Source organism: Leucoraja erinacea, chromosome 7 (genome assembly GCF_028641065.1).
Source record: "Leucoraja erinacea ecotype New England chromosome 7, Leri_hhj_1, whole genome shotgun sequence".
NCBI classification, from domain to species: Eukaryota; Metazoa; Chordata; class Chondrichthyes; order Rajiformes; family Rajidae; genus Leucoraja; species Leucoraja erinaceus.
This window is the reverse complement of record NC_073383.1, coordinates 68,555,289-68,581,373: the sequence shown is the minus strand read 5'-3', so window position 1 is coordinate 68,581,373 and position 26,085 is coordinate 68,555,289. Positions and strand designations below refer to the sequence as shown.

General features: G+C 37.7%; 1 protein-coding gene across 1 annotated transcript in view; it reads right to left on the bottom strand.

Moving 5' to 3' along the window:
• Window positions 1-26,085, bottom strand: part of clasp1a (cytoplasmic linker associated protein 1a) — a 181,659-nt gene that overhangs the window by 37,963 nt on the left and 117,611 nt on the right. Inside the window, exons 25-32 of the mRNA XM_055638729.1 lie at window positions 23,584-23,681; window positions 20,511-20,534; window positions 17,202-17,446; window positions 13,061-13,124; window positions 12,338-12,340; window positions 10,071-10,234; window positions 5,928-6,006; window positions 4,947-5,090 (exon numbers count right to left, since the gene is read on the bottom strand). Of these exons, the coding sequence (XP_055494704.1) occupies window positions 4,947-5,090; window positions 5,928-6,006; window positions 10,071-10,234; window positions 12,338-12,340; window positions 13,061-13,124; window positions 17,202-17,446; window positions 20,511-20,534; window positions 23,584-23,681 (821 nt within the window). The remainder of the gene's footprint in view (window positions 1-4,946; window positions 5,091-5,927; window positions 6,007-10,070; window positions 10,235-12,337; window positions 12,341-13,060; window positions 13,125-17,201; window positions 17,447-20,510; window positions 20,535-23,583; window positions 23,682-26,085) is intronic.

Genomic DNA, 26,085 nt, shown 5'->3' with positions numbered 1-26,085 from the left:
AATGGTGAAACAAATGATCTTCATACAACCAGTTTCACAGCAAACATCATTCTGCAGTTTACACTTTTACTTGTCCAAACAGGCCCACAGGTATTACCTGGCAAGGTGTATGGTGTAATGTGGAACAATCCCACAAAATTTCCATGGAGCAATGAGCCCATTCTGTCTGTGTTGGATCTTTGAAAGCGATAACCAACCCTTGTCTTCTGTGTCTTCACTTGAGAATTTAGCATTTCCATTTGAAACCTACAATTGAATTTGCTTCCATCACCTTCCTAGTAGTTTTCGAATTGAATTTAATCATTAGATTTCTTTCTTGTGTGTGGTTCTTTAAATACTCACCTTTATTCTGCATTCTTTGATTACTGATCATACTGCTATTCCACATATTTTTTTCAAAATCTATCAGCATTTCAAATGCTTGTAAATCTATTCTAAACAGAACTTAAATTTCTCTCATCTTTCCAACTAACTGAAAGTTTTTATCCATGGTTTATTATAGTAAGTATTTTCTGCATCTTCTTTAATGTTTTTCCTGCTTACTTTGGCAAGTGCCTGGACTTGAACATTATTTTTTTTTAACATTTATCTTATTTCCTTTTCTCCTTACTCCATTTGTAAAGAGAAAAATTTGCTATTAATTTAATGTTTTCTCAAATTACTCAGCACGTCAAAGATCTATGAACAAGCAGCCGAAGAATTATTCCCTGAAAATGATTCAATTTGTTGTCATTGTCAGTGTACAGTACAGAGACAACGAAATGCATTTCGTCCACGACTGAACCGTTCTTTTGCTTCTCTTCATTCTTCAAATCAAAACTAATCACTTCACATTTCTGCTTCAGTAATTTTTTAATATACTAATAAACTGTATATTCTTTTAACTAGTTTGCCTTTCCTGAAGCTTGCTACTTTCACCCTCATGGAAACATGAAACAACAGTTTTATCGAAATTAGAAACAATTGAATAGTAGGGGAGTGGAAATGATAACATGAATTTCAGATTGACAGAAAACAGAGGATGGTTATGGTTATGTTTAAGAAGGAACTGCAGAAGCTGGAAAAATCGAAGGTAGACAAAAAAATGCTGGAGAAACTCAGCGGGTGAGGCAGCATCTATGGAGAGATGGAATAGGCGACGTTTCGGGTCGAGACCCTTCTTCCCCGACATCAGTCTGTCATAAATAACATATCCATTTGTTGAGCCCATTTTTAGGAACCAAACAAAGGGACATACCACATACAGTATTTTGTTCACGTATACGCGTACGCCAAAAAGATTAAGAACCACTGCCATAGATGGTGCCTCACCTGCTGAATTTCTCCAGCATTTTTAATGTGGAGAACCACCTATGATTATGGTTATTTTTATTTTCAGACCATGGGAGAGAGCAGAGTGTTTCTGAAGAAAGGTGTAGTGCCACTACTCTCTGTAATACATACTGATAACCTAGTATATTCTGTATAAAAACAGATTTTCAAAATTTCTAAATGTTGCAGTTTGCATCATTTGCAAACTTTATATTGCGCTTTTTATATCCAATACAAGGTCACCACTATGTATTAAAGAGAAAAGTGGTACTGCACCTTTCCTGAGAAGCACCTTCCCAATTTTTCCCATCTTACGTGGTCTGAAATTAAAAACAATCTTAACTCTCCTCTTTAATCAATCTGAATTTCTTGTAATCATTACTCCTACAATCCTACAATCCTATGTATTCTAAATGTAGATAAAATCTGTCTGTTATTTCTGTCAAACCCTGAATGCATTTTGAATATATCAATTATTAGTATTCCATTCACAAAGTGTGTGATAGGTTTCATTAGAAAAATGAACTATGCATCCATTACAGATAACTGGAGTAAAAGCATAATTTTGAATATCATTCGAATTAATCTGTGTGCGCATTCAACTAAGATGAGCACTGTTATAATGTTCAGATATATTAATTGTCACAAAATAAAGGTTTTGCACGTTAGGAAATATTTGACATATTCTGAATTATTTATTAAAAGCTTAACGCTAAAATTCTAATTTTCATTTATTACAAAGAGCATATTTTGTTCAAATAAACACAATAACTGTTGGTGCAATCTCAAATCCATTAGTTAACATTTTTTTAGCATGCATCCCAACACAGTAAGCGGCAGTCCTCACGTTGGGGCCAATGCAGTAAATTACTTATTAATACTGGAAAAAAGACAAACCTTATTCCCAAACAACACCAACTATGTATGTATAGTATGGAAAATAACTGTTGTTGGCAATATAGTAGAATAAACACAGTTGTTATGTTGGAAAAGGCAGCGTGGCCAAGACCCTTGTACAGCCAATTAAAAGAAAGCCAGAAGATACAGGGAAAAGCAACTTGAAATTAGTAGGTGCAACTTGTTTTTCTACCTGTTTACACTTTTCTTCTAGGCCAATTTCACCAGGCCCAGAGGTGCTCGAACAGGACCTGGCCAACCCCTCATCACTCAACCAATTATGCACAGTCTGGGTTTGACAGGTGGGAAGGGTATTAGAAAAACTTTAGAATACAATAAACAGCAGTTGCATGATTAAAAAAACGTATATAAAGCTGAAGAGCCATGACAGAAAGTGATCAAGTTCACCAATTGTGTTTGGAACAGATAGATGCAGCCTATACCTTTACTTAAGCTGTGGATTGCTACTATTCGAATATTATTGGCTTTCCCCTCATGCATACATTATAATCAATATTTATCAATTTGTAAAGCAAAGCCTTTGAAGCAGTTAGCAAAACTTTTTTTTTTAAATGCCAAAATCATATTAAACATCATGAAATTTTCACATTAGCCAGTGCAAAATAATCGAATCAGATAAGAAACAATTAATTTAAAAATTTTAAGAGCTCTCTGTTGTAACACTGGCTGGATCTGAAAATACTGCATGGTCATTTTTTTTATATTCGTGCACGAAATGTGGATAATGAGAGCAAAGCCAGCATTTATTGCCCATCCCTAATTGCCTGAGATCAAACAATAAATTTGAGTGGATATCGTCATTTGTAGACTTGATCAGATAAAGGTTTCCCAAACTGAAGGATACTATCAAACCTGAACGGTTTACGCAACAACGTAGTACATTCACGATTACAATAACTTAAATATCTTTCCATGTACTTGTCCAAATCTATTCTGACTGATGAAAGCCAATGTACTGGAAACCTTCCTGACCATTCTGTGACACCACCTTCAGGGAACTATGTAACTGCACTCCTCGGTCCCTTTGTGCATCAACACTCTTTAGGGCCTTGCCATTTACTCTGAAGGTCCTGGCCTGGTTTGACATCCCAAACTGCAACACCTTTCACTTACTTACCTGCATTAAACATTCCTCAACCCACTTGCCCAGTTGATCAAGATCCTGCTACTTTGTATAACTATCTTTGCTGTCTATGATACCACCCACTTTAATGCCATCTGCAAATTAATCATGCCTTGTACATTTTCATCGAAATCATTAATATCTGCTGAAATATCTTCTGATTTTTTTTTTCTCCAATTCTCATGCTTTTTGACATTGTATTACTTTTCCTCTAATCTATTATCTAATCTTTTGATAACAATTTTGCTATTGTGTTTTCTTAGCCTCAAAAGGGCTATCAACATTGTAAACGTTAGTCAATGACAGTTGATGACTATCAATTATTTTAATGTAGTCTTACAAACAAGCATTGCTAACTCGTGCCTCAGTAGCTTTCTGTATTTAGATTCAGACTGTAGTTAAAATCAGAGCTGAATCATAGCCTTGTATAATATTAAGGTAATGGAAGTGCTGGAAAAGGACAATTTCCAACAGGAGAAAAAGATGCCACTTCAATGTCATTATCATTGTCAAATACACCAAGTTAAATGAAGTAGCTGTACAAAGACTGTCCACTAGATCATTCTGTATTCAGCAGCAATTGCCTACTGCCTCACACAAGTCTTTTCACCATCAACAAGCCACATCAGGACATTGATGGATTACTTTGCACTAATCCAGCTGATCTCAGCTTCAGCAACAGCAAAGCACCTCATCTACTGGCATCACCTTTTTGTAGCATACACCATTTACAAAGCATCCACAGAAACTTCATGATTCAACTGCACTCCTCCCCAAACCAAACAGTACTCCTCCCCAACCCAAAACCACAACTGGCACAGCGGTAGAGTAGCTGCCTTACAGCACCAGACACCCGGGTTTGATCCTGACTACAGGAGCTGTCTGTATGGATTTTTATGGAGTTTGTCCGGTTTCAACCACACTCCAAAGATGTTTTGTTTATTGTCACGTGTATCGAGGTACAGTGATAAGCTTTTGTTGCATGCTAACCAGTCAGCGGAAAGCCAATACATAATTACAATCGAGCCAACGTGCAGGTTTGTAGGTTAATTGACATATAAAAATGTAAAATGCCCCTAATGCGTAGGATAGTGCTAATGTACTGGGCGATCACTGGTCAACGCGGACTCGTTGGGCCGAAGGACCTGTTCCCGTGGTGTATCTCCAAAGTCTAAAGTAGTCTACTCAGAATGAAAATAACATTGCATGGAAAAGTTTCCCCAAGTAACATATCATCCTGATTCCTTGCACTGTGGTAATACCATCAACCAATGCAGTTCAAAGCACAGATCTTTTCAAGGACAATTAGCCATGGACAATAATTGCTGGGCTTGTCATCAATGCTCTCGCCAAGCAAATAAAAAGAAAAATGTTCTATTTGACTTCCAATTTCATTTCTGTTTACTCAAGGATTAAATAACGGAGACTAAACAGAAAGGGGAATGTAATGTCATGAGATTGGAGTACAACAAATGCATTAATGCAACATAGCTGAATGGAAAATGAGTGAGCATTTCTGATTCCCCAAATAGAGCCAGAAGGAGCAAATTCGACCACTGCTGGCAAAGAGATTCTAAACATAATAAATCCCTACCTTTCTCACATCAGAGCTCTTTGGTTCAGTTGTCCAGGTTATGATTCGGGATACAGCAAGGCGGGTCTCACTGGAATTAACAAAATCTGCTGGGTCCATCTGTCTCGCCAGCCTCTCAATATACTTCAAGATAGCAACTTTAACCTACAAATAAACATACTTGAGTGGGTTGAAGAAAAAGCAATGCCATATTGATTGCATGAATAACTGAAACAAAATAATTATTTTCAAGAAATTGAGGTTTTTTTAACAACAATCCCTTAACATTGAAAGAGAATAAACTTATTTTACTTTTCTTCTTATACATTTCTTCTCTCAGAGGGCAGTGAATCTCTGGCAGTCTCTGCCCTCAAGGGTGTTTATGGCTAGGATATTTGAGGCCAGCAGAGATCAACTATGATCATGTTGAAATGTGGGGTAGGCTTGAAGAACAAGAGGTCAATTACTGTTCCAATGTTTTCATGTTAATATACAAATATAATCCTAACATATTTGAAGTACCTCAGCTACTTGTCCAAATTCTCACAGATAAGTTGTGTTGGACATGAGGGAATGATCAATCTGACAGGGTACACTAACCAAATTAGTTCAATGACTATTTCCACTAAGACTGTGAAAGGAAGACAAATTCAAGAATCTAAGCAAGAAGAAAATCTATGCCTATTACGTCAGGAGAAAGGCCAATTCGGATATTTTTGCTTTTCATTGAAAGATCAGTCATTAAAATCTACTTATCTCATCTAACTGCCAATCACCAACTATCATATAAAATCAGCAGAAAATAAGAAGAAAACATGACTATTTCCCCAAGAGCTAAGGTATTAATACTTGCTCATACATGCAACATGTATTGGGATGTCAGGTGAAAATTCAAGAGAGGATCAATATAATTAAATGTGTAAAAACATTAATTCATACATATTCCCAAAATCTAGCATGGAATTCCAGCTAGATATTTTAAAATGTCATTTGTATACCAACCTTAAGGTTAGGCGTTTGTGTTTGATCCACAATAAAGCGCATAAGAATATTGAATTGTTGATCAAATGGGAAAGACTCTCTATAAGTGAAATAAAAAAAGGTGTTAGTGTATTTTTCCAAATGGATTGTGATGATTGTTCTTGTCTTTACCATTAGTTAATTATTATGTATTAAAACAAAATGAACATGCTTTTTTTTTTTACTTGCATTGTCAAACCTTTTGTCCTTCAAACTATTACAATCCATTGCAGGTCTTCTTCACCTTTGTTCTTTCCTCTCACGTCAACCTCACATCTTTTCCTTGCTTTTACTGTACAATCGGCTAATTCTTTACATTTTCCAGTTACGACACAAGATTATTATTGGAATACTCTCTCTTTCTCCATATGTTAGCCAGTTGGATGTTTCACACCATTACCTATTTCGATTTAAGACTTACAACAACCATTGTATTTTCCTATAATTTATCGGTATGGATATCGCTAATCTGATTCAAACAAATGAACATTCCTTCGGATGTACTTTGAAACCAGATTTCCAAAACAAATTTTTGAAATACAGTGATTTTTATTTATGCATGATTTGTTCCATTTGCAAGTTTTCCAAAAGGCTACTAGGTGAACACAGGATAAATTTAGGAAAAAGATTGTCAGGATTATACAACACGGATATTGACCCAATATGTCAATTGATTATGTGATAGTAACAGAATTAGGCCATTCAGCCCATCAAGGCTACTCCGTCATTCAATCATGGCTGATCCCTCCTAAGCCCATACTCCTACCTTCCCTTAACCCCTGACACCAGTACTAATCAAGAATCTATTTATCTCTTCCTTAAAAACATTTGACATTTAAAAACATTGACTTAGCCTCCACAATCTTCTGTGAGAAAGAATTCCACACTTTCACAACCCTCTGACAAATTCCTCCTCATCTTCTTCCTAAAAGAACGTCCTTCAATTCTGAGGCTATGACCTCTAGTCCTTGACTCGCCCACTAGTGGAAACATCCTCTTCACATTCACTCTACCCAAGCATTTTACTATTCAGTACATTTCAATGAGGTCCCCCCTCATTCTTCAAAACTCCAACGAGTACAGGCCCAGTGCTGTCAAACACTCAACATGTCAACCCACTCATTCCTGGGATCATTTTTGTAAACCTCCTCTGGACCCTCTCCAGGGCCAGCACTTTGCAACACTATATTCCATCTGCCACATCTCTGCCCACTCTCCCAACCTGTCCAAGTTCTTCAGCAGAGGCCCTGCTTTCTCTACACTACCTGGCCCTCCACCTATTGTCGTATCATCCACAAACTTGGCCACAATGCGTGCAATCCCCTCATACAAATCATTAATGTACAATGTGAAGAGTAGCGGCCTCAGCACCGACCCCTGTGGAACTCCACTAGTCACTGGCAGCCAACTAGTAAAAGTCCCCTTTATTGCCACTCTTTGCCTTCTGCCATCCAGCCAACCTATCCATGCTAGTATCTGCCCTTTAATACCATGGGCTCTCATCTTCTGTGGCAGCCTCCAGTCTGGCTCTTTATCAAAAACATTCTGAAAATCTAGGTAAACATCCAACTCTCCTTTGTCTGTCCTATTATTTACTTCTTCAAAGAATTCCAGCACAAAACCATGCTGACTTCGGCCTATTTTATCATGAACTTCGAAGTACTCCGTAACCTCATCCTTTACAATAGATTATAAAATCTTACTAACCACTGAAGTCAGATTAACCGGCCTATAGTTCCCACTATTCTGCTTTGCTCCCTTTTTGTACAGCGGGGTAATATTGGCAATTTTCCAATCTGGAACCACTCCAGACTCAAGTGATTCTTGAAATATCACTATTAGTGCCTCTGCAATCTCTAAAGTCACCTCTACCAGAACCTTGGGGTGCAGCCCATCCGATCCAGGTGACTTATCCACCTTCCGCTCTTTCAGTTGCCCAAACACCTTCTCCCCAGTAATAGCCACTTCACTAACTTCCACTCCCCGACTCTCTTGAATTTCAGGCACATTGCTGTTGTCTTCCACTGTGAAAACTGCTGCAAAAAAGTTATTCAACTCTTCTGCCATTTCTTTATTCCCCATTATCACTTCTCCTGCATCATTTTTCAGTGGCCCAACATCCACTCTTGCCTCTAACTCTTTATATAACTGAAGAAACACTCTTTTATATAATTTGCTAGCTTACCTTTGTATTTCATCTTTCTCCCTGTATTACCTTTTTAATTACCTTATATTGTTTTTTTAAAAGCTTCCCAATCCTCCGACTTCCCACTATTTTTTTACAATATTATACATCTTCTCTTTTAGTTTTATACTGTCCTTGACTTCCCTTGTCAGCCATTCCACCTTCACCCTCTCAAGTTTCAGGTTAAATCTCATCATATTGTGGTCGCTACTTCCTAGTGATTCCTTTACCTTTTAGTTCCTTCAACAAATCCGGTTCATTACACAAAACTAAATCCAGAATTGCCTTTTCCCTGGTATGCTCCACTACACACTGCTCCAAAATAAAAAATCTCGGAGGCACTCTACAAATTCCCTTTCTTGGGGTCCAGTACCAACTTGATTTTCCAAGTCTACCTCCATATTGAAATCTCCCATGACCACCATAGCATTGCTTTCTTACATGTCGATTATATCTCCTGATATAACTAGTACCCTATATCCTGGCTACTGTTTGGGTGCCTGCAAATGACTCCCATTAGGGTCTTTAGGGCCTTACAATTTCTTAGCTCTACCCACAATGACTCTACATCCTCTAATCCTATGTCACCCCTCGCCGAGGACAGAATATAATTTCTTACCAAGAGCTTCCAATAGGACGTATAACCTTGAATATTCAGCCCCCAGCTCCGATCCTCTTGCAGTCACGTCTAATTCCAACAACATCATACCTACCAATTTCTAACTGTGCTACGAACTCGTCCACTTTGTTTCTTATACTACGTGCATTTAAATACAACAGCTTTAATTCGGTATTCACCTCCCCTCCTCTCACACCGGTCCCGATTTTCCCGACCTTACTCTCTTATCCCTTCTTAAACTTTCCATTCCATTCTTCTGAAGACTTCTGTAACTTCTCCTGCACTCTTTCCCCTTAACTTCACGCTCAAACTTCCAGTCTGTCGACCCAACTCCCCTCCCCCCCCCCCACTATTTAGTTTAGAGATTGTACAGGGTGAACATGTTGCCAACCTGAGCAGCTCTTATTTGCATGCTTTTAGCCCATATCCCACTCAACCTTTCATATTCATATACAAATCAAAATGTCTTTCAAACGCGCTAATCGTTCCCAACTCTACCTCTCCTGCTGCCAGTTCGCTCGACATACCCACCAAACTCAGTGTGAAAAAGTTGCACCACTGGGTTCCTTTAAATCTTTCCCCCTCACCTTAAATCTATGCAGCCTAGATATAGACTCGCCTCCCGTGGAAAAAAGACTGACCATTCAACTTATCTATGTCTTCATGATTCCATACAACTGTACCACCCCTCAATACTACAGGGAAAAAGGCATGGTCTATCCTGTCGCCAGAGAAAAAAATCCCAGCCTATTAAGTCCTCCAGTCCCGTAACAATAGACAATATGTGCAGGAGTAGGCCATTCGGTCCTTCGAGCCAGCACCGCCATTCATTGTGATCATGGCTGATCATCCACAATCAGTACCCAGTTCCTGCCTTCTCCCCCTATCCCTTGACTTCGCTATCTTTAAGAGCTTTATCTAACTCTCTCTTGAAAGCATTCAGAGAATTGGCCTCCACTGCCTTCTGAGGCAGAGAATTCCACAGATTCACAACTCTCTGGGTGAAAAGGTTTTTCCTCATGTCCGTTCGAAATGGCCTGCCACTTATTCTTAAACTGTGCACCCTTCTAACTTAATGACATCATTTCTATAGGTAGGTGACCAGACTGCACATAATACTTCAAATGTGGTCATACCACACCTCAAAGCACCAATATGTTCTACCTTAAGAAAGATACTCCATTCAAAAAGTGTAAAATAACTTAGACAGCTATCAAATTAGATCCTTAAAAACCCCCCAGTAAATAAGCATGTTAATAAGGTACATTTTCAATCTACTATAATAAAAAGAAAGAAACTGCTAAAGATTGCCTGCTCTTACCTTGTGACATCTAGTGCCTTCTGAACCTTTGCCTGCACAGAACCTAACAAATCAGCCCCCATTTTCTTTAAAAGCTGAGTCAGGAGCACAAACAGCCAGTCCTGTAGATCTTCTTTATGGATTATGATGAAATCTACCAGAGTCTCCAAAAACATGCTGAATACCTAGAATTAAATATATTATGTTAATTGCTGATGAGCGGAATAGAACAGTGTAGACTCATGAAACAGCCTGATGCCACAATGAAAATGTGTAGAGAAACAGGGCGTTTCCTTCCATTTTTTATATAATTAAGAATTGAAACCAAGGAGGAGTTACCTTAACAGAAACCAAGAGTGCGTCCTCTCAGAGTGCAACAATAACATTCTCCCTGATAAGAAATGCAATTACTCCATCTTTTTGCCTCCCTCTTATTTAATCCTAATTAAACTAAATCAAACTAATCTAAACAATAAACATAACTATCATAACAATCATGTCTGAAACATCATAGTGAGCTGCCGGTCCTGTCTCTCCCACAACCAAGTCTCAGTGATAGTCATAACAACATGTTTCGAGGTACTGATCTTCCTTCATGCCTTCCTAGTATCTTCTGACTGATTTTCACCCCATTTATCATCTCTAATGCTTAGATTTTGGGATTGTCATTTTCCTCAGCAAGGTCCAACCCAAAATGTGCATTATATACTCAAACAATGCCCTCTGCCTTAATACAGGGATCATCTTCTTGCTGTATAATTAGTCTCATCCCCAATTTCTATATAAACTCCACTATATTAATTTATGCTGTCTTTGCTTCTTGTATTGTCCTTTTCATTTCTATTCTTGAATGCAGCAAAAGGTAATTAACCAAGGAGATGAGGAAGCTCATGTTCTTTGTTTTACCAAACATATAACAAGAATGTACAGTGCCCTCCAAATGTTTGGGACAAAGACCCATTATTTGTTATTTGCCTCTGTACTCCACAATTAGAGATTAGTAATAGAAAAAAAATCACACGTGGTTAAAGTGCACTGTCAGATTTTAATGAAGACCATTTTTATACATTTTGGTTTCACCACGTAGAAATTACTGGCAGTGTTTATACATAGTTCCTCCCATTTCAGGGCACCAAAATGTTAGTGACACAGCAATGTCATGTAAATGAAAGTAGTCATGTTTAGTATTTTGCTGCATATCCTTTGCATGCAATGACTGCTTGAAGTCTGCGATTCATGCACATCACCAGTTGCTGGGTGTCTTCTTTGGTGATGCTCTGCCAGGCCTTTATTGCAGTCATCTTTAGCTTATGCTTGTTTTGGCGCCCTCGATCATCAGTCCCACCCCTACTGTCTCGCAGAAAGCGGAGATTTTTAATAGTTTTTTTCACCGAATTTCAAAATCATGATTACAAAAAATGGGGCCGGGGGGGGGAATTGTCCCCCACCACTCAAAACATGGAGGGGACGCGTCCCCCCTCCCCCCTCAGGATTTCCGCCCATGTTCCAAACAATTGATTTTGGCAAGCCTAAGGTTTGACTGATGTCTCTAACAGTTTTATTCTTGTTTCTCAGTCTCATAATGGCTTCTTTGACTTTCATTGGCACAACTTTAAGAAAAGCTTCCAAAGGGGTGATGGAAAGACTGGAGGAAAGACTAGGTGCTGAGAGCTCTCTTCTACCTGCATTAAGGAGGCAATTAAACACACCTGAGCAATTACAAACACCTGTGAAGCCATGTGTCCCAAACATTGTGGTGCCCTGAAATGAGGGGCCCATGTATAAACATAGCTGTAATTTCTACATGGTGTAACCAAAATGTATACAAATACCCTTTAATACAATCCGACAATGTGCACTTCAACCATATGTGATTTTTTTTCTATTACGAATCTCAAATTGTGGAGTACAGAGGAAAATAAACAAATGATGGGTCTTTGTCCCAAATGGAGGGCACTGTATATTAATCTGACTCATCCTTGTGAAATTTACCTTACTTCTTTCATAGAAATAAAAGTTCTAAAACTACTAAATCAGGGTTCACATTGCATTAAGACCAGCACATCAACTCTATAATTAAACTGTAATTTAAATTTAAAAGAACGGCTTACACCTAAAATTACCAGATTTTCAGTGAACAAACATTTAAAGATAGATGATAACCTTCCTGAAATTGTCTATTTAAAAAAAAAATAACTGAATTAAAAAATAACACTGAAACTCAGAGCTTACTTTCAAAGATTTTGTTATATTTGTTAGCGGTAGTGAACAGTAAAAACAACACTTACTCTCTGTTGAGTTCCAACAAAGGACAGGACATGCAAGAAAACAAACCATTGATTAATGGAGTAGATTTCAAAGTCACAGTGCTCTGCAAAGGTTACTGAAATACATCAATCACTTCATAATCGAAAAAAAAGCTTTTTTATAGGTAGGGTCGGACAAATGGCAAATTACTTTTTACATTCAACAGGTACTCCTGGCCAAAATACAGCACATTAAAATCTGGGTTTTATTTGTTGCAGATTAATTTTCCAAAATTTACACAAAAATTTGCATTTGGAATTTTTCCTAAAATTGACATTACCTGCACTAATGTGCAATAAATACTATGTGAAAAGTGTCACAATTTTGGACTTGGATTTAAATTAAATATATTTATGAAGTTCTGGACAAATGTAAAATCTGCTTTTTAAAAGGTCTGTTCTTGAGTGTTGCAAATTGTTTTTATTGCATGAACATTTTCAACGTTAAAGCTCTGGAAATATTCAAACTGATTATTTAAAAAAAACCGAATCTAACGACAAATCTAATGCAGTGACATTTATTAAAGCTCATTGCTTAAGAGATAAAAACATTCCGAAAACAATCGTCCACTTTTAAATTTGTGACGTAAACCATGAAAACAAATAGCTTTTAAAGTGACATGCAATCACACAAAGCACAAAGCTGTTTACATATACATGCAAGAGATGGCTCGCAAATACTGTTTTTTTTTAAAAAGAGGTTACCTTGCTATGAGGATCTGCAAACATACGAGTGAAGATTTCCCACAAACGCTTCAATTCAACACGGCTGTAAAGTAAATGAATACAAGTAGATCAATATTTCTGCCAATGTGATTTTTTAACATTGTTTTTTAAATAAAAGACCTTCAAGTTCACCTTTATTGTCACTTGTACCAATTAAGGTACAGTGATATCTGAGTTGCCATACAGTCATACAAGTAAAAAGAACGCAATCCACAATAGATTTAACATAAACATCCACCACAGTGGAATCAACATTCCTCACTGTGATGGAAGGTAATAAAGTTCAGTCATCTTCCTCCTTTGTTCACCTGTCGTGGTCGGCGCCTTTGAATGGGGCCGTTGCCGACGGTCCGCTGTTCAAGCCTTCTCGTCGGAATGATGGAAGCTCCAGCGTCGGGTAGATAGGAACACTCATTGGCATGGGGCTCCCGAGTCAGCCTCTTCTTACCGGAAACCGCGGCTTCACGGTGTTAAAGTCCACAGGCCCCGCGATCGGAACAATTCCACAGCGATCCTCGGCAAAAGATCGCCCGCTCCGCAATGGTAAGTCCGCACCGTGCTTGTGGCATGAAGCAACGCGCTGGTCTCCAGGAAAGGCCTCACCAAACCAGTTGTTAGGCCGCAATGGGGGGGGGAGAGAAAGATCACATCTCTGTCGAGGTAAGTGACTGAAAACGGTTTCCCCCTATTTCTCCCCCCCCCCACATAAAGCATACAGAGAAACACTAAAACATACATTTTAGACACATTAAAAATAACAAAAAAAGTCAAAATAACACACAAGCTGCTGGCGAGGCTACCATCTCAGTGCCACCCAGTGGATTACAGATCCTTAATGTAGGTATGTTACAAAACCTACCTGAATCGTGTCTGAGAATCTGCCCCACCCCGTGTGCGTGATTTTGGCGCTGTTTAGAGGGGGCGGGTTTAAAACGCGATTTTTACTAGGCTGTTGCAATCGAAAATGTTCAGCCTAGTAAATCATTAACGAAAAATCGCTGAAAGACCCCGTCGCAAAAGGTATTATTAGTTTTTATGGCCTTGTATAATAGTTATAGTAGTTTAAAAATCACTCTCTAAACCCGCAACCTCTCGCAGCCCCAGGGTTTTATAAAGCAAACAATTAAAGGTATGTACCTTATTTTTACATTAAAAGGGGCTTCTTAAGAACCCTGTATATAAAGTTTACTATAGCGAGTAGCTAATTTTGGGCTCTTTATATCCCGCAGTATTTTTCTGGGCATTTGAGGGCATTAATCCAGCGCAATGTGAACGTTCTAAACCAGCGCGTTCACAGGAACCCACTAGAAAGCCGATTTAAAATTGACTTTAATTTACAGCAATTGAACACTAAATTCCTTCCATTTGGCCTATAAATTAATGTAAATGAGATTTTAAAATCATGTTTTATTGTGAATTATTTATGAATATTATTTGGACACTTGGGCTATTTAAAAACGTTAATCATTTATTAAGAAATGGATAGATGTTTAGATCTAGTAATTGAAGTTTGAAATTTGCTACACTTGGGTAACTAACTAATTATATGCTTTAATTTCAGGTCATCCAAGTTAGATTATTTTATGTTTGTTTCAGAATGGTTCAATCTACGATAACTGAAAATTTCATTCAGTTCTCTTAATTTTTAAGAAGGTTATGGCCTTTTGACTGTCCATGATCACAGCTTTTTTGTTATGTCCATAGAAAATCAATAGGGAACAAGATGCTAATTTCCGAGTATGAAAATGGCCATAACTTTCTAAATACTTGAGATATGAAAATGAATTAGGTGTCAAATTAAACTTATTTTTATGCTTTATCTGATGGGATAAATTACAGACTTGATTTTTTAAATCTCAAAATTTTGTAACGTTGCTACTTAATGACCAGAGTTCGAAAAGTATGCATTCCTAATAGACACATGGAACCCTTTCCTGGAACTTGTTAACTCTCTTAACTTGTCCCCGGATTCGGACGAGGACTGAGTGCTTCCATCACTGTACTGCTTTACTGCAGCTGCTCCCCCCTTAGCCCCTCCCCCTCCCCACACTTATTTATTTAATTACCTACTTATTTACTGTTATAACTGACTTTTTTTTTCCTTTTTTTTTCTTCTCTTCTTCCCAGTACATTTTGTTTTGTTTATCTCTACGTATTTATGTGGATGTGTACATATGTGAGTGTTGTTTGTACCCGTTTGGTTCCGACCTGATTCAGGTCGGTTGAAGGTGGGTAAGGGTAAGGGCTTTGAGGGCCGCTTACGTACTGTTGCACAATTATGCCTTGAGTGTCACTGTCTGTTATCATTGTATGTATGCAAATTGATGTGACATTCAAATAAAAAGATTTCAAACTTAAAAAAAACGAAAAAAAACGAAATAACACATAGGCTGCTGGCGAGGCTACCATCTCAGTGCCACCCAGTGGATTACAGATCCTTAATGACCAGAGTTCAAAAAGTATGCATTCCTAATGGAATACAGGAAGCATTTAGAGCGCTTAGTTACATGATGTCACGACAACAACCTCTCCCCCAGTGCAGCAAGTCGAACAAGCTAATTATCAACTTCAGGCAACAAAGTGGTGTACACGACCCAGTCAGCATCAATGGTGTTGAAGTGGAGATGGTAGGGAGCTTCAATTTATCCTGGATCAACCACATTGAAGTCATGGCCAAGAAAGCACACCAACATCTCTCCTTCCTGAGAAGATTAACAAAATTCAGCGGGCCTCCGCGACTCTGACCAACTTCAACAGATGCACCGTACAAATAATACTATTGGGATGCATCACAGCTTGGTTTGACAATAGCTCCGCCCAAGACCGTAAGTAAACGCAGAAAGTAATGTGCGCAGCCTATCAGACAAACCAGCCTCCCCCAATCTTCTTCCCCCCCACCAATTGAATTTTTCTACACCATGCTGAAAGCAAAAAGCAATCAACAAAATCAAGGACTATTTTACCCCCACCATTCCTTTTCTCCTTTTTCCCTTCAGGCAGAAGATATACAAGCTTGGAAACACATACCACCAGATTCACGTAAGAACCTCTTATCCACTGAGACAAACTGCTGGAGTAACTCAGTGGGACAGGAAGCATTTCTGGAGAGAAGGATTGGGTGATGTTTCGGGTAGAGACCCTTCTTCAGACCTTCCCCATTCTGTTATGGTCAATTGAATGGTCAAAATAAACTAGGGTGCCTTCCAAATTATCCAACCTACCTCATTGCACATCTTACTTTAAAAAAAAATCTGTACTTTCTCTGTAACTGTAATGTTGTAACACTATATTTTGATTTTTTTCTCTTGCACTACGTATTGTACTTGTATGATGGCTTGATTGTACTCGTGCATTGTATGATTTGAGTAGATAGCACGCAAATTATATATTTAACCGTATCTTGGTTCATGTGATAATATCAATATTCATAGGGCGACACGGTGGCACAGCGGTAGAGTTGCTGCCATAGAGCGAATGCAGCGCAGGAGACCCGGGTTCGATCCTGACTCCAGGTGCTGTCTGTATGGAGTTTGTACGTTCTCCCCGTGACATGCGTAGGTTTTCTCCGAAATCTTCGGTTTCCTCCCACACTCCAAAGATTAACAGGTATGTAGGTTAATTGGCTTGGTAAATGTTAAAAAAATATCCCTAGTGGGCATAGGATAGTGTTAATGTGCGGGGATCGCTGGTCGGCGTGGACCGCTGGGCTGAAAGGGCCTGTTTATGCGCTGTACTTCTAAACTAAAATACCAAATTGGCACAAGTTTACCAATTTACCATGCCACTACTTAAGAGTTTTTGACGGAAGATGTATATGCACATTAGCAAGTCTCGTTTTAACTCCATTCCAGACAGATCTAAATAATAGCACTTCAACCTTTGACAGAATATGCAGTATACTAATAATGTTAATCCATTTTAAATTGGTTAACATTAATAATATTGTCAATTTGAAAACCCAAATATATATCAACATTGCTGCACCAATTCACTCTTCCACCTTTAAAAAAAAAAAAAAAGACTTTTTCATGAAATGTTAACTTATTACAAACATGAATCACAATTTAATAGAATTTGGCAAACTCCTGAAAAGATAGATCCTGCAATTTTGCCATCTTACCTTAAGGTTCTCTGACTTTTTAATAGATTTTGAAGGCCTACAAGTCCTTCCTTCCTTTCAGACCAATTTGAGCTGGCACAGTGATTCAAGACCTCGGCCACATCTTCTGTTTGACGCATGTAGTGTGGAATACCTCCATTTCTGGAGCCATAAGATCGTTCTGAACAAGCGCTAGAAGCATCGCTATTGGCATCATCATCAGAGTATATACCATATGGCTCGTATCGCCTCCTGATAGGTTTTTTCTAAACATGAAAACAAAGGGTGTTTTAATTTCATACACCAGATTTATACCCATTGCACATGCATGTTGCTTATCGTTCCATTTAACTTGTTAAATATGGACCAAGCTCAGCAAAACTTCATACAAATGATTCAAGTTTTATTAGGATTCTTCTAACCTGCCAATGACAACACCCAACATGTGAACAGAATTTTCACGTAACACTTTCCCAATCAAACTCATCTTGTGGAATTACATGATATAGATACCAGTCCAACAATTAATTTGCAGCTAACTTTTTGCTTTGTCCTCCGAGCATAAATTTTAAACTTGGTTATTTAACATGAAGGAAAAAAATGAAGATTGTTTGAAAGGGAATGAAGATCTGTTTTCAGAGCATTTACTTAAAGGGGGTGGTGGTTAAAGTCATTGCTTCAACAAAATATATTCTAATCCAGATGGAAGTTTAATATACAAAAATATTCCTGACGTTTGATCATAACATTTTTTATGAGTAGTCAGAGAATCTTTGGAAAGAAAGTAAAAAATATAGTTGGGATAATGGTTCAATAGGATCCTTGTCATAATCACTGTCCTTTCTGCTCATGTATCATGAATTTCTGGAATGAAAAATCAAGCATATAAATTATAATAAGGAAATGCTAGGTCACATCATAAAAAAACTCAACTAATCCGTTAGTTTTGACCTCAATGTGAGCAATTAGTTATTATCACATTTATCTATTTTACCTTATCTTTTCGACAACCGACCACATCTAATTTTGAATGCAAACAATTTCTACTTCAATCTACTAATCCTGCAAGTGAATGTCAACACCGTGCAAATCTGTGTACTGAAAATCTGAAAATCCAGTATTCGATTGTTTGGAAATGCCAATAATTCAATAGAATTAGCATTCAAGAATATTGGGCTGGGGTTGGGACTGTGGGCTGGTCCACAAAAATGGCAGGTAGGTTTGCATCTTTATTCTAATTCTCTTGTGCACAATCTCGTATCTAAGCATCTTCATTCTAGACTCCTTTACTTTGTTCATATTCGCCTGTTTTTTTAAATTGCAAAAATACTGAATTACCCCTCGCCGTAATTTGCATAGTTCACAGAAAGAGCAAATTAAAAGGCTTTAATCCTGCCTATAATGATTCACATCAACTAACCTAATGAAGCATAAATCCTAAAACTGCGAGAGCTCTGAGAGAGGTAAGTGAAATTCGATTAAAGCTCACCATACCCCTTGAATATTATATTGTGATAAAACCTAAAAGACAGTTTTTTGTTGTTCTAAACATCCTTATCATTCAGTGGATCAGGGGGACTGTACTCAAAAGTCAGACAAACAATTCAGTGAAATTTAATTTAAATCTTAAATGTAATCAATGGCTGAACATACAGTCTCTTTCAAGGGAAGGGTTTAGTCCAAGGTTTGTAGTCTTTTCAGGGAAAATTCCAAGGTTTCCAGTCTTTTCAGGGAAGAAATTTCTCAACAACTCTGAAGGACTGACCACTCCGAGACCACGGCACCTAACAACTCTAGAATTTTCAGCCATCTCACTGAATAACCCTCACTCCAAGTATGAATCTGTGAATCGATATTACGTCAAAAATAAGGCAAAGATATACTCCTTTGGGCATGGACACCAAGCTGCACCAAGTTTTCCTGATATGTAAGAAGGAACTGCAGATGCTGGTTTAAACCGTAGATAGACAAAAAGCTGGAATAACTCAGCGGGACAGGCAACATCTCCGGCGAGAAGGAATGGGAAGAAGGGTCGTCTGAAAAAGGTCTCGACCCGAAACGTCACCCATTCCTTCTCTCCAGAGGTGCTGCCTGCCCCACTGAGTTACTCCAGCTTTTTGTGTCTCTTCCAGTTTTCCTGATATGATCTCATTGAAGTCTTGCATGATATCAGCAAGTCTTAACTTTTCATTGCAATTGATCCAAATTAAAGATCAATTTACTATTTACTTTCCAATTGCTTGAAAACTTAAACATTTTCAAGTTCATTGGATTCATGAAAAAAGAAGATTGATATTTAAAATGTTCTCACTATTCTATCGTTATGTTCTTCCCACAAAAATAATGCCACTGCTGACTTCTTGGTCACTAACTTAACCATTGCTGTCTCCGCCTCTTCCTTTCTTCTTCCCACCACCCCCACCCTCACATCAGTCTGAAGAAGGGTCTCGACACGAAACGTTGCCTATTTCCTTCGCTCCATAGATGCTACCTCACCCTCTGAGTTTCTCCAGCATTTTTGTCTACCCTTCCTTTCTTTCTTGTGCACAGAAGTAATTCAATTGTATTGGTGAACATCATTTGTTATTAAGAATAATCAAAAGCATGTTGTAATACACAGAACAACAGATCCTGAGAGATGAAAATAAGTGTGGAGTTTCATTTCTTGTTTTAAAATTTCTTTTTTTTCTTGATGGATGGAAGTATTGGTGTGACCAGAATATATGCTGTATAATTTAATCAGAAATAGAAAATATACAACAGGTGATTGTGAAGAAAACGGGTGACAATTCAGGTGTGGCTCCAATTCAAATTACTTTTGCAGAAGTAGTCAACATTAGACACATTCACATCTGTTCTAACAGACTAGGTTCATGCACACTTGAAGAATTTTCTGGGTTTATTTGATTTCACCAGAACAGAATTGAGATCAGCCAATCTAATGTCCAATTAGGCCTCAAGAACCAAATAAGACTATCCCATTTGTCTCATTCTACCTAAAAAGACCCCAGAGGTGGAAAATAAAAGATCATTCATTCTAATCCCCACTTTTTTTAAATCACTAATTATTATGGATCTATTCATCTTTGAACTACAACAACCGTCATTGCATATCCACATAAAGTTCCCGAATACCCCTCCACTGAGGCTGGTGTTCCCTCGTATGGTAGCAAGCCAATTTGTACAGCAAAAAAATCAGACATCCACAATTGTGACCACAATTCACCTCAGATTTGTTACTGTATGTATTCAAACACCCTGGAACAAGGATCAAAACAACAAAAGAATAACAGAATGACATGAAGAAAACAGGTTTAAAAGCACCACTACCTTATTTCTGGAGTCTCCTAACAGCTGATTGCAGCAAAACAATTTTCAGGGAAGAAAGTAGAAAAAATCATGTCAAAAGCAGAATTATTGAATCATTATACAGCAGAAAGCTGATGAATTCATTAAAGCAAACTAAACACAAAAACGACAAGACATTTAAAGAGATGATTGAGATACTTATTTTTAGAATTAATTTTAAGATCACAGAAGTTAAAAATGTTGGTAGAGGGGAATACCAAAACACAGATACCATGTCAATGTAAAACATAAGTATTGTAAGAAATGGCCAACATTGGTTGTTCATTTGTATAGGTTAGCTATTTGCTCAGCAAATCAAGAGTTAGCCAGTTGCAAAGAACAATAGTAGATAGATACAAAAATTCTTCCAATCCTGAAGCCTAACAAAGATTTGGCAAAAAAGAGTAAAGTAGTAGAAAGTATGAAATCAGATTATAAAAAGTCCGGCAAATAAATTAAAGGAAAAGAAAAAGTTTCTGTTAAGAAACTAGGACAGGGAGAGGAACAACAGAAAAATAAGGAGATGGCAGGGATTAACAATAGATGAAACTAAAATATATTAAACAGAGGTAAGCAAAGGATGAATAACAGTGAGAAACTCAAAACAGTATGCAAAATTAGCGAGAGCCAAACAACTGACTGGATTAAACATTGCCCCATGCAATGGATCTGATGGTCTACACCCAACGGTTCCAAAAGAAGTGGGTGCAGAAATGATGAAAACATTGCTTTCTGCAATTCCAAAGGACCAGTGTCGTCTATTTCTCCCCCTTCTCCTCCTCTCTCTCTCTCTCCCATCAGGCAAAATGTACCGAAGCTCAAAAATGCATACCTCCAGATTCAGGGATAGTTTCTTCCCAGCTGTTATCAGGCAATTGAACAGCCCTCATCAGCTAGAGTGTAGCCCTGACCTCCCATCTACCTCATTGGAGACCTTTGAACTATCATTAATCAGACTTTATCTTGCACTCAATGTTGTACCCCTTATTCTTTATCTGTGAACGGCTTAATTGTACTAATGTGTAGTTTTTTCATGACTGGATAGCATGCAAACAAACGTGACAATAATAAACTAAACTAAAACATTCCTTGATACTGGAAGTGTAGTAGCCATTTAGCTTAACTCAGTATGTTATAACCATAACCAGTTACCTTTAAATTTTATCTGCCTGTAATTATGTGGGTGGGATTTATACTTTATCCGAGGCGTGTTTGCGGCTGGGATTCTGGCGCAGTCTCTGAAGGAGTTTAGTTTAATTTAGTTCGAAGAAGATAGAAGAGACATCGTTTTTGATCATGCACGAGCATGACCACGAGTATGATTGAAATGTACTTATACAAGAAAAAGCTTTTATGAAATATCCTACTGTTTGCACTACTACAATAAAGAAATTATTAATCAAGAGACTGTTTTTGGAAGATTTATCTTTTGACGGCATTGAATGTCCCGTGGAGAGCTCGTGGGTGCATATAGATTACCTACTGATCCACAGTCATCAATTGAAGTGACTATCGAGGACTAAATACTTGAGACGTTCTAAACAACTGTCACTACAGGAAGTATCCCAGTGGATTAGAAAACAATCAATATAAAACCACTAATCAAAAAAGGGAAAAGAACAAAAGTAAGAAACTTTGGCCAGCTAACGTAATATTATTTGTTACTGTAGATATACAAGGCCTTGTTGAGGTCACACTGGAATATCGCATACAGTTTTGGTCTTCTGACCCAAAAGATATACTTGCCAGTAAGGGAGATTAAAGATTCACTGGACTGATTTGCTATATGAGAAGACATTGAGTAGACCAGGCCTGTATTTTCTACCATTTTGAGAATAGGACATCTTATCGAGGCAGTCAAAATTCCTTCGTCTGTCCTGAAGAGTTTAAAACCAGCAATCACCATCTCAGATAGGCCATTTAGGATTGAGAGGAAAATAATTTTTATTTCACAATGAATCTTTGGAATTTAGATGGTTCTGCTGATCAGTTAGTGGGTTTATTACAATAGAGATCAATAGATATTTGGATATTAAAATAAATAGGGAATGCAAGACAATGGTATTCGGGAAAATGATCAGCCACAATCTTGATGAAATATAGTGTGGGTTTGTGCCAAATGGTTTACTCCTTTTTTACATGAGACAATTACTAGAAACCATTGCTAAAGAAATCCCAATAGAGTAACTGGATGATTAGGCAGTCAACAGTTTGGTGAAAGTGTTTTTAACATATCAATGCAAAGGTTTTGATGATAAATTGCCACGTTAATGGTAACTACGCATAATCAGTTCTCAGAGGTTAAGACCAACATATCAGCATGGATAGGATTGGTTAAAGTTAATATATCATAATGTAATTTCTTCTTTTGCAATGCAATAGATTGATTCTTTTGGAGGGGATGGAATGTTTTAGGAGGAGACTGCCTAAAATGAGCCTATAGTTTCATTGAAATTCTGATTCTGAAGGGACCAATGGCCTGGTGGAGATCTAGGAGTGGGGGGCATAATCTTATGTTAAAACCAAGATGAGGAGCAATTTACTCTGAGAGGGTTGATGATCTTTAGAATTTTCCATTCAGAGTTGCAGATTTAAATCATTATATTCAATATTGAAATAGGTTTTTAGATTATGATTCAGTAATCAAGAGAATTGGTCAGGAATGTAGAGTTGAGGCAAAGGGTCTGATCACCAACAAGCCATTGAATGTGGGATGCCAGCATTTCTGATATTAAGGTAAATCGCAATGGTGGCAACCTTGGGCTTTCTGTAGGTGGTATATCCACATGGAAGTTAATAATTAACTGAAATAGGAGGTTGTGTTCATCAACATGCACAATATTCAAAATTGTAAAATAAGCAGAGAGTTACAGCAAACAATAATGTACAAATGACAAACAGCATGACACAATAACCTTATGTAAATATATTGGAATGATGGGTAATAAAGCTAAGCACCAAGGTGGAACATTTTTATAACTGCTTGTCATATGTACAATTCTCCTGACTTTATATTCATTTTAACTTGTAGCCCACTATTGAAAAGAGTTATTACCAAGGCATCTGCAACTGCAGCTTCCACTTCTGTGCTTGTATTCAGTACTCTCATTGCAGTGGCAGGTAACCGCCCAGCCTGTCCAAGCCCATATCGATCTATTACAGATAAAAATATGAAGTTAATATAAACACTTTAGAAAGTCTGTTAATTCGAATGGCACCTGTTTATTCCAACAAAAAACAGTAAGAAACCCTTTTCTTCATACATTTAATATTGTACCATATAAAATGCAACTAACAGGCCAGCAACCCTTTCCTTGGAATGAAAGGTAAAGTTTGAAGAGGAGGAGAAAATTATTTTGTTTTGAATAATTATAGAAACATAGAAAATAGGTGCAGTAGTAGGCCATTCGGCCCTTTGAGCCTGCACCGCCATTCAATATGATCATGGCTGATCATCCAACTCAGTATCCTGTACCTGCCTTCTCTCCATACCTCCTGATCCCTTTAGCCACAAGGGCCACATCTAACTCCCTCTTAAATATAGTCAATGAACTGGCCTCAACTACCTTCTGCGGGAGAGAATTCCAGACATTCACCACTCTCTGTGTGAAAAATGTTTTCCTCATTATTGTGCACATAGGACTATAAATAACGGTAATTCAAAAAAAATGAATCCCTCTTCTCTTGTTACACACTAATCTGCTGGGCATTTCCAACACATTCCACTTTTATCAGATTTCCAGTATGCAAAATAGTTTACTTTTGTTAGTATACATATTCAATTACATATCAATCGTCTTAACTATATTAACACAACTACATCCACATGGAACTAGAATGGTGAAACTTGCTTCTTGTGACCAAACTTTGATTTACATGAAGTTACTCTTTAAGTAAAAATATATTTTTTAATATATACATACCTTGCCATTATTGTTTCAAGCTGAGTAACTCATTTTAACTTTATGCTGTAGAGTCAGAATCATACAGCGTGGAAACAGCCTACCTTGCCCATGCCAACGAACATGCCCTTCCATACACGTCCTACCTGCCCGCACTTAGCCCATAACCCTATAAATCTATCCTACCCACGTACCTGTCTCTTAAACATGAGCCTCAACTACCTCCTTCGGCAGCTCATTCCATGTGCCTACGACCTTTTGTGTAAAAACATTACCCCTCGGGTTCCTATTAAATCTTTCTCCCATCACCTTGAAAAGGTGCCCTTTTAAAAGCCCATGCCCAAGTTATTCAAAGCACTAGAAATGTTAAAATCACCATTATCATTGATACATCTGCATAATCAATATTTTACTTTTAATTATATCAACAAAAACTCCTATTCGCAAATAAATACAATTGATAAAATGATTTCAGCTTCAAGAAAGTTGGATTAAGCCATTGCTTATCCAGAAAACAGAGGCTATATAACTGATACACCAACTGATGCCCCTTGAACAATTGTGCACAAATATAAAATGTATGTTTAATAGAACTAAAAAAATAATAAATTCCCTATTTAAAATTAAAATCACACCAGTATACTGGTTAACTGATTATACAGTGCCTAACTTTCTATTGATGAAATTAGACATGTTAGGTAGGTATTCAACCTATTGCTTTGGTGTATCTACTGGTGTTATTTGAGTTAGGTACATTAATGTAGCCACCCAATTTTAATCTCGTTTTTTGCCAATTGATGAGGTCAAATGCAACTGTGAAGTTGTTCAATGACAATTTGATCACTAAATTGACGAATTGAGCTAGTTAGGAAAAACAGTACCTTAGTGACAAACAGGACTTTATAATGACCAAATATTGCCTGAAACTAATTGCAGGTTAAACAATGATACAAATTAAATTTCTACTTTGGTATACAGCAATGACAATCCTGATTTCGACAAGACGTCAGACTGGATTTTGCCAACATTAAGCAGCTTGATCTTTTAGCTGCATTTACCTGCTGTAACATCATGTAAAGGGAACCATCTTTTCATGGAATAAAGCAGACAATGAATGGCATCAGAACTTGAGGCAACATCTTGACAGCTCACTGCTATCAAAGGCATCCTTCACTATTTCAAATCTTTTTGATATTCAAGAAACATAAAAGCAATTGAAATGGATTATAAAGTAATCCAAATATATTTTATCATGTTGTTTTATGAGTGCAGGAATCAGCACTGGCAAAAAAAAGAATTGAGGGGAGCAGTTCCTGCCTTGGACTGTAGCATATACGTCAGGGGAAAGGGTAACGAGAGAGCACAGGGCCCCTCAGAAACCAAATTGGTCATCGATGTATGGAGCTGCAGGAGATGGGCGAGGTTGACAACAAACATTTCACCTCAGTTTTTACCGTGGAGAAAAACAAGACGACTAGTGAACTTGGGGAAAGTTAATGGGGAAGTCTTGTATACAGTCGGTATTACAGTCAAAACTATGCATAACGCCCTAAGACGCATAAAGGTAGATAAATCTCCCAGGCCTGATCAGATATGTCCAAGGACATTGTGGGAAGCTAGAGAAGAAATTGTGGGAATCCTGACTGAGATATATA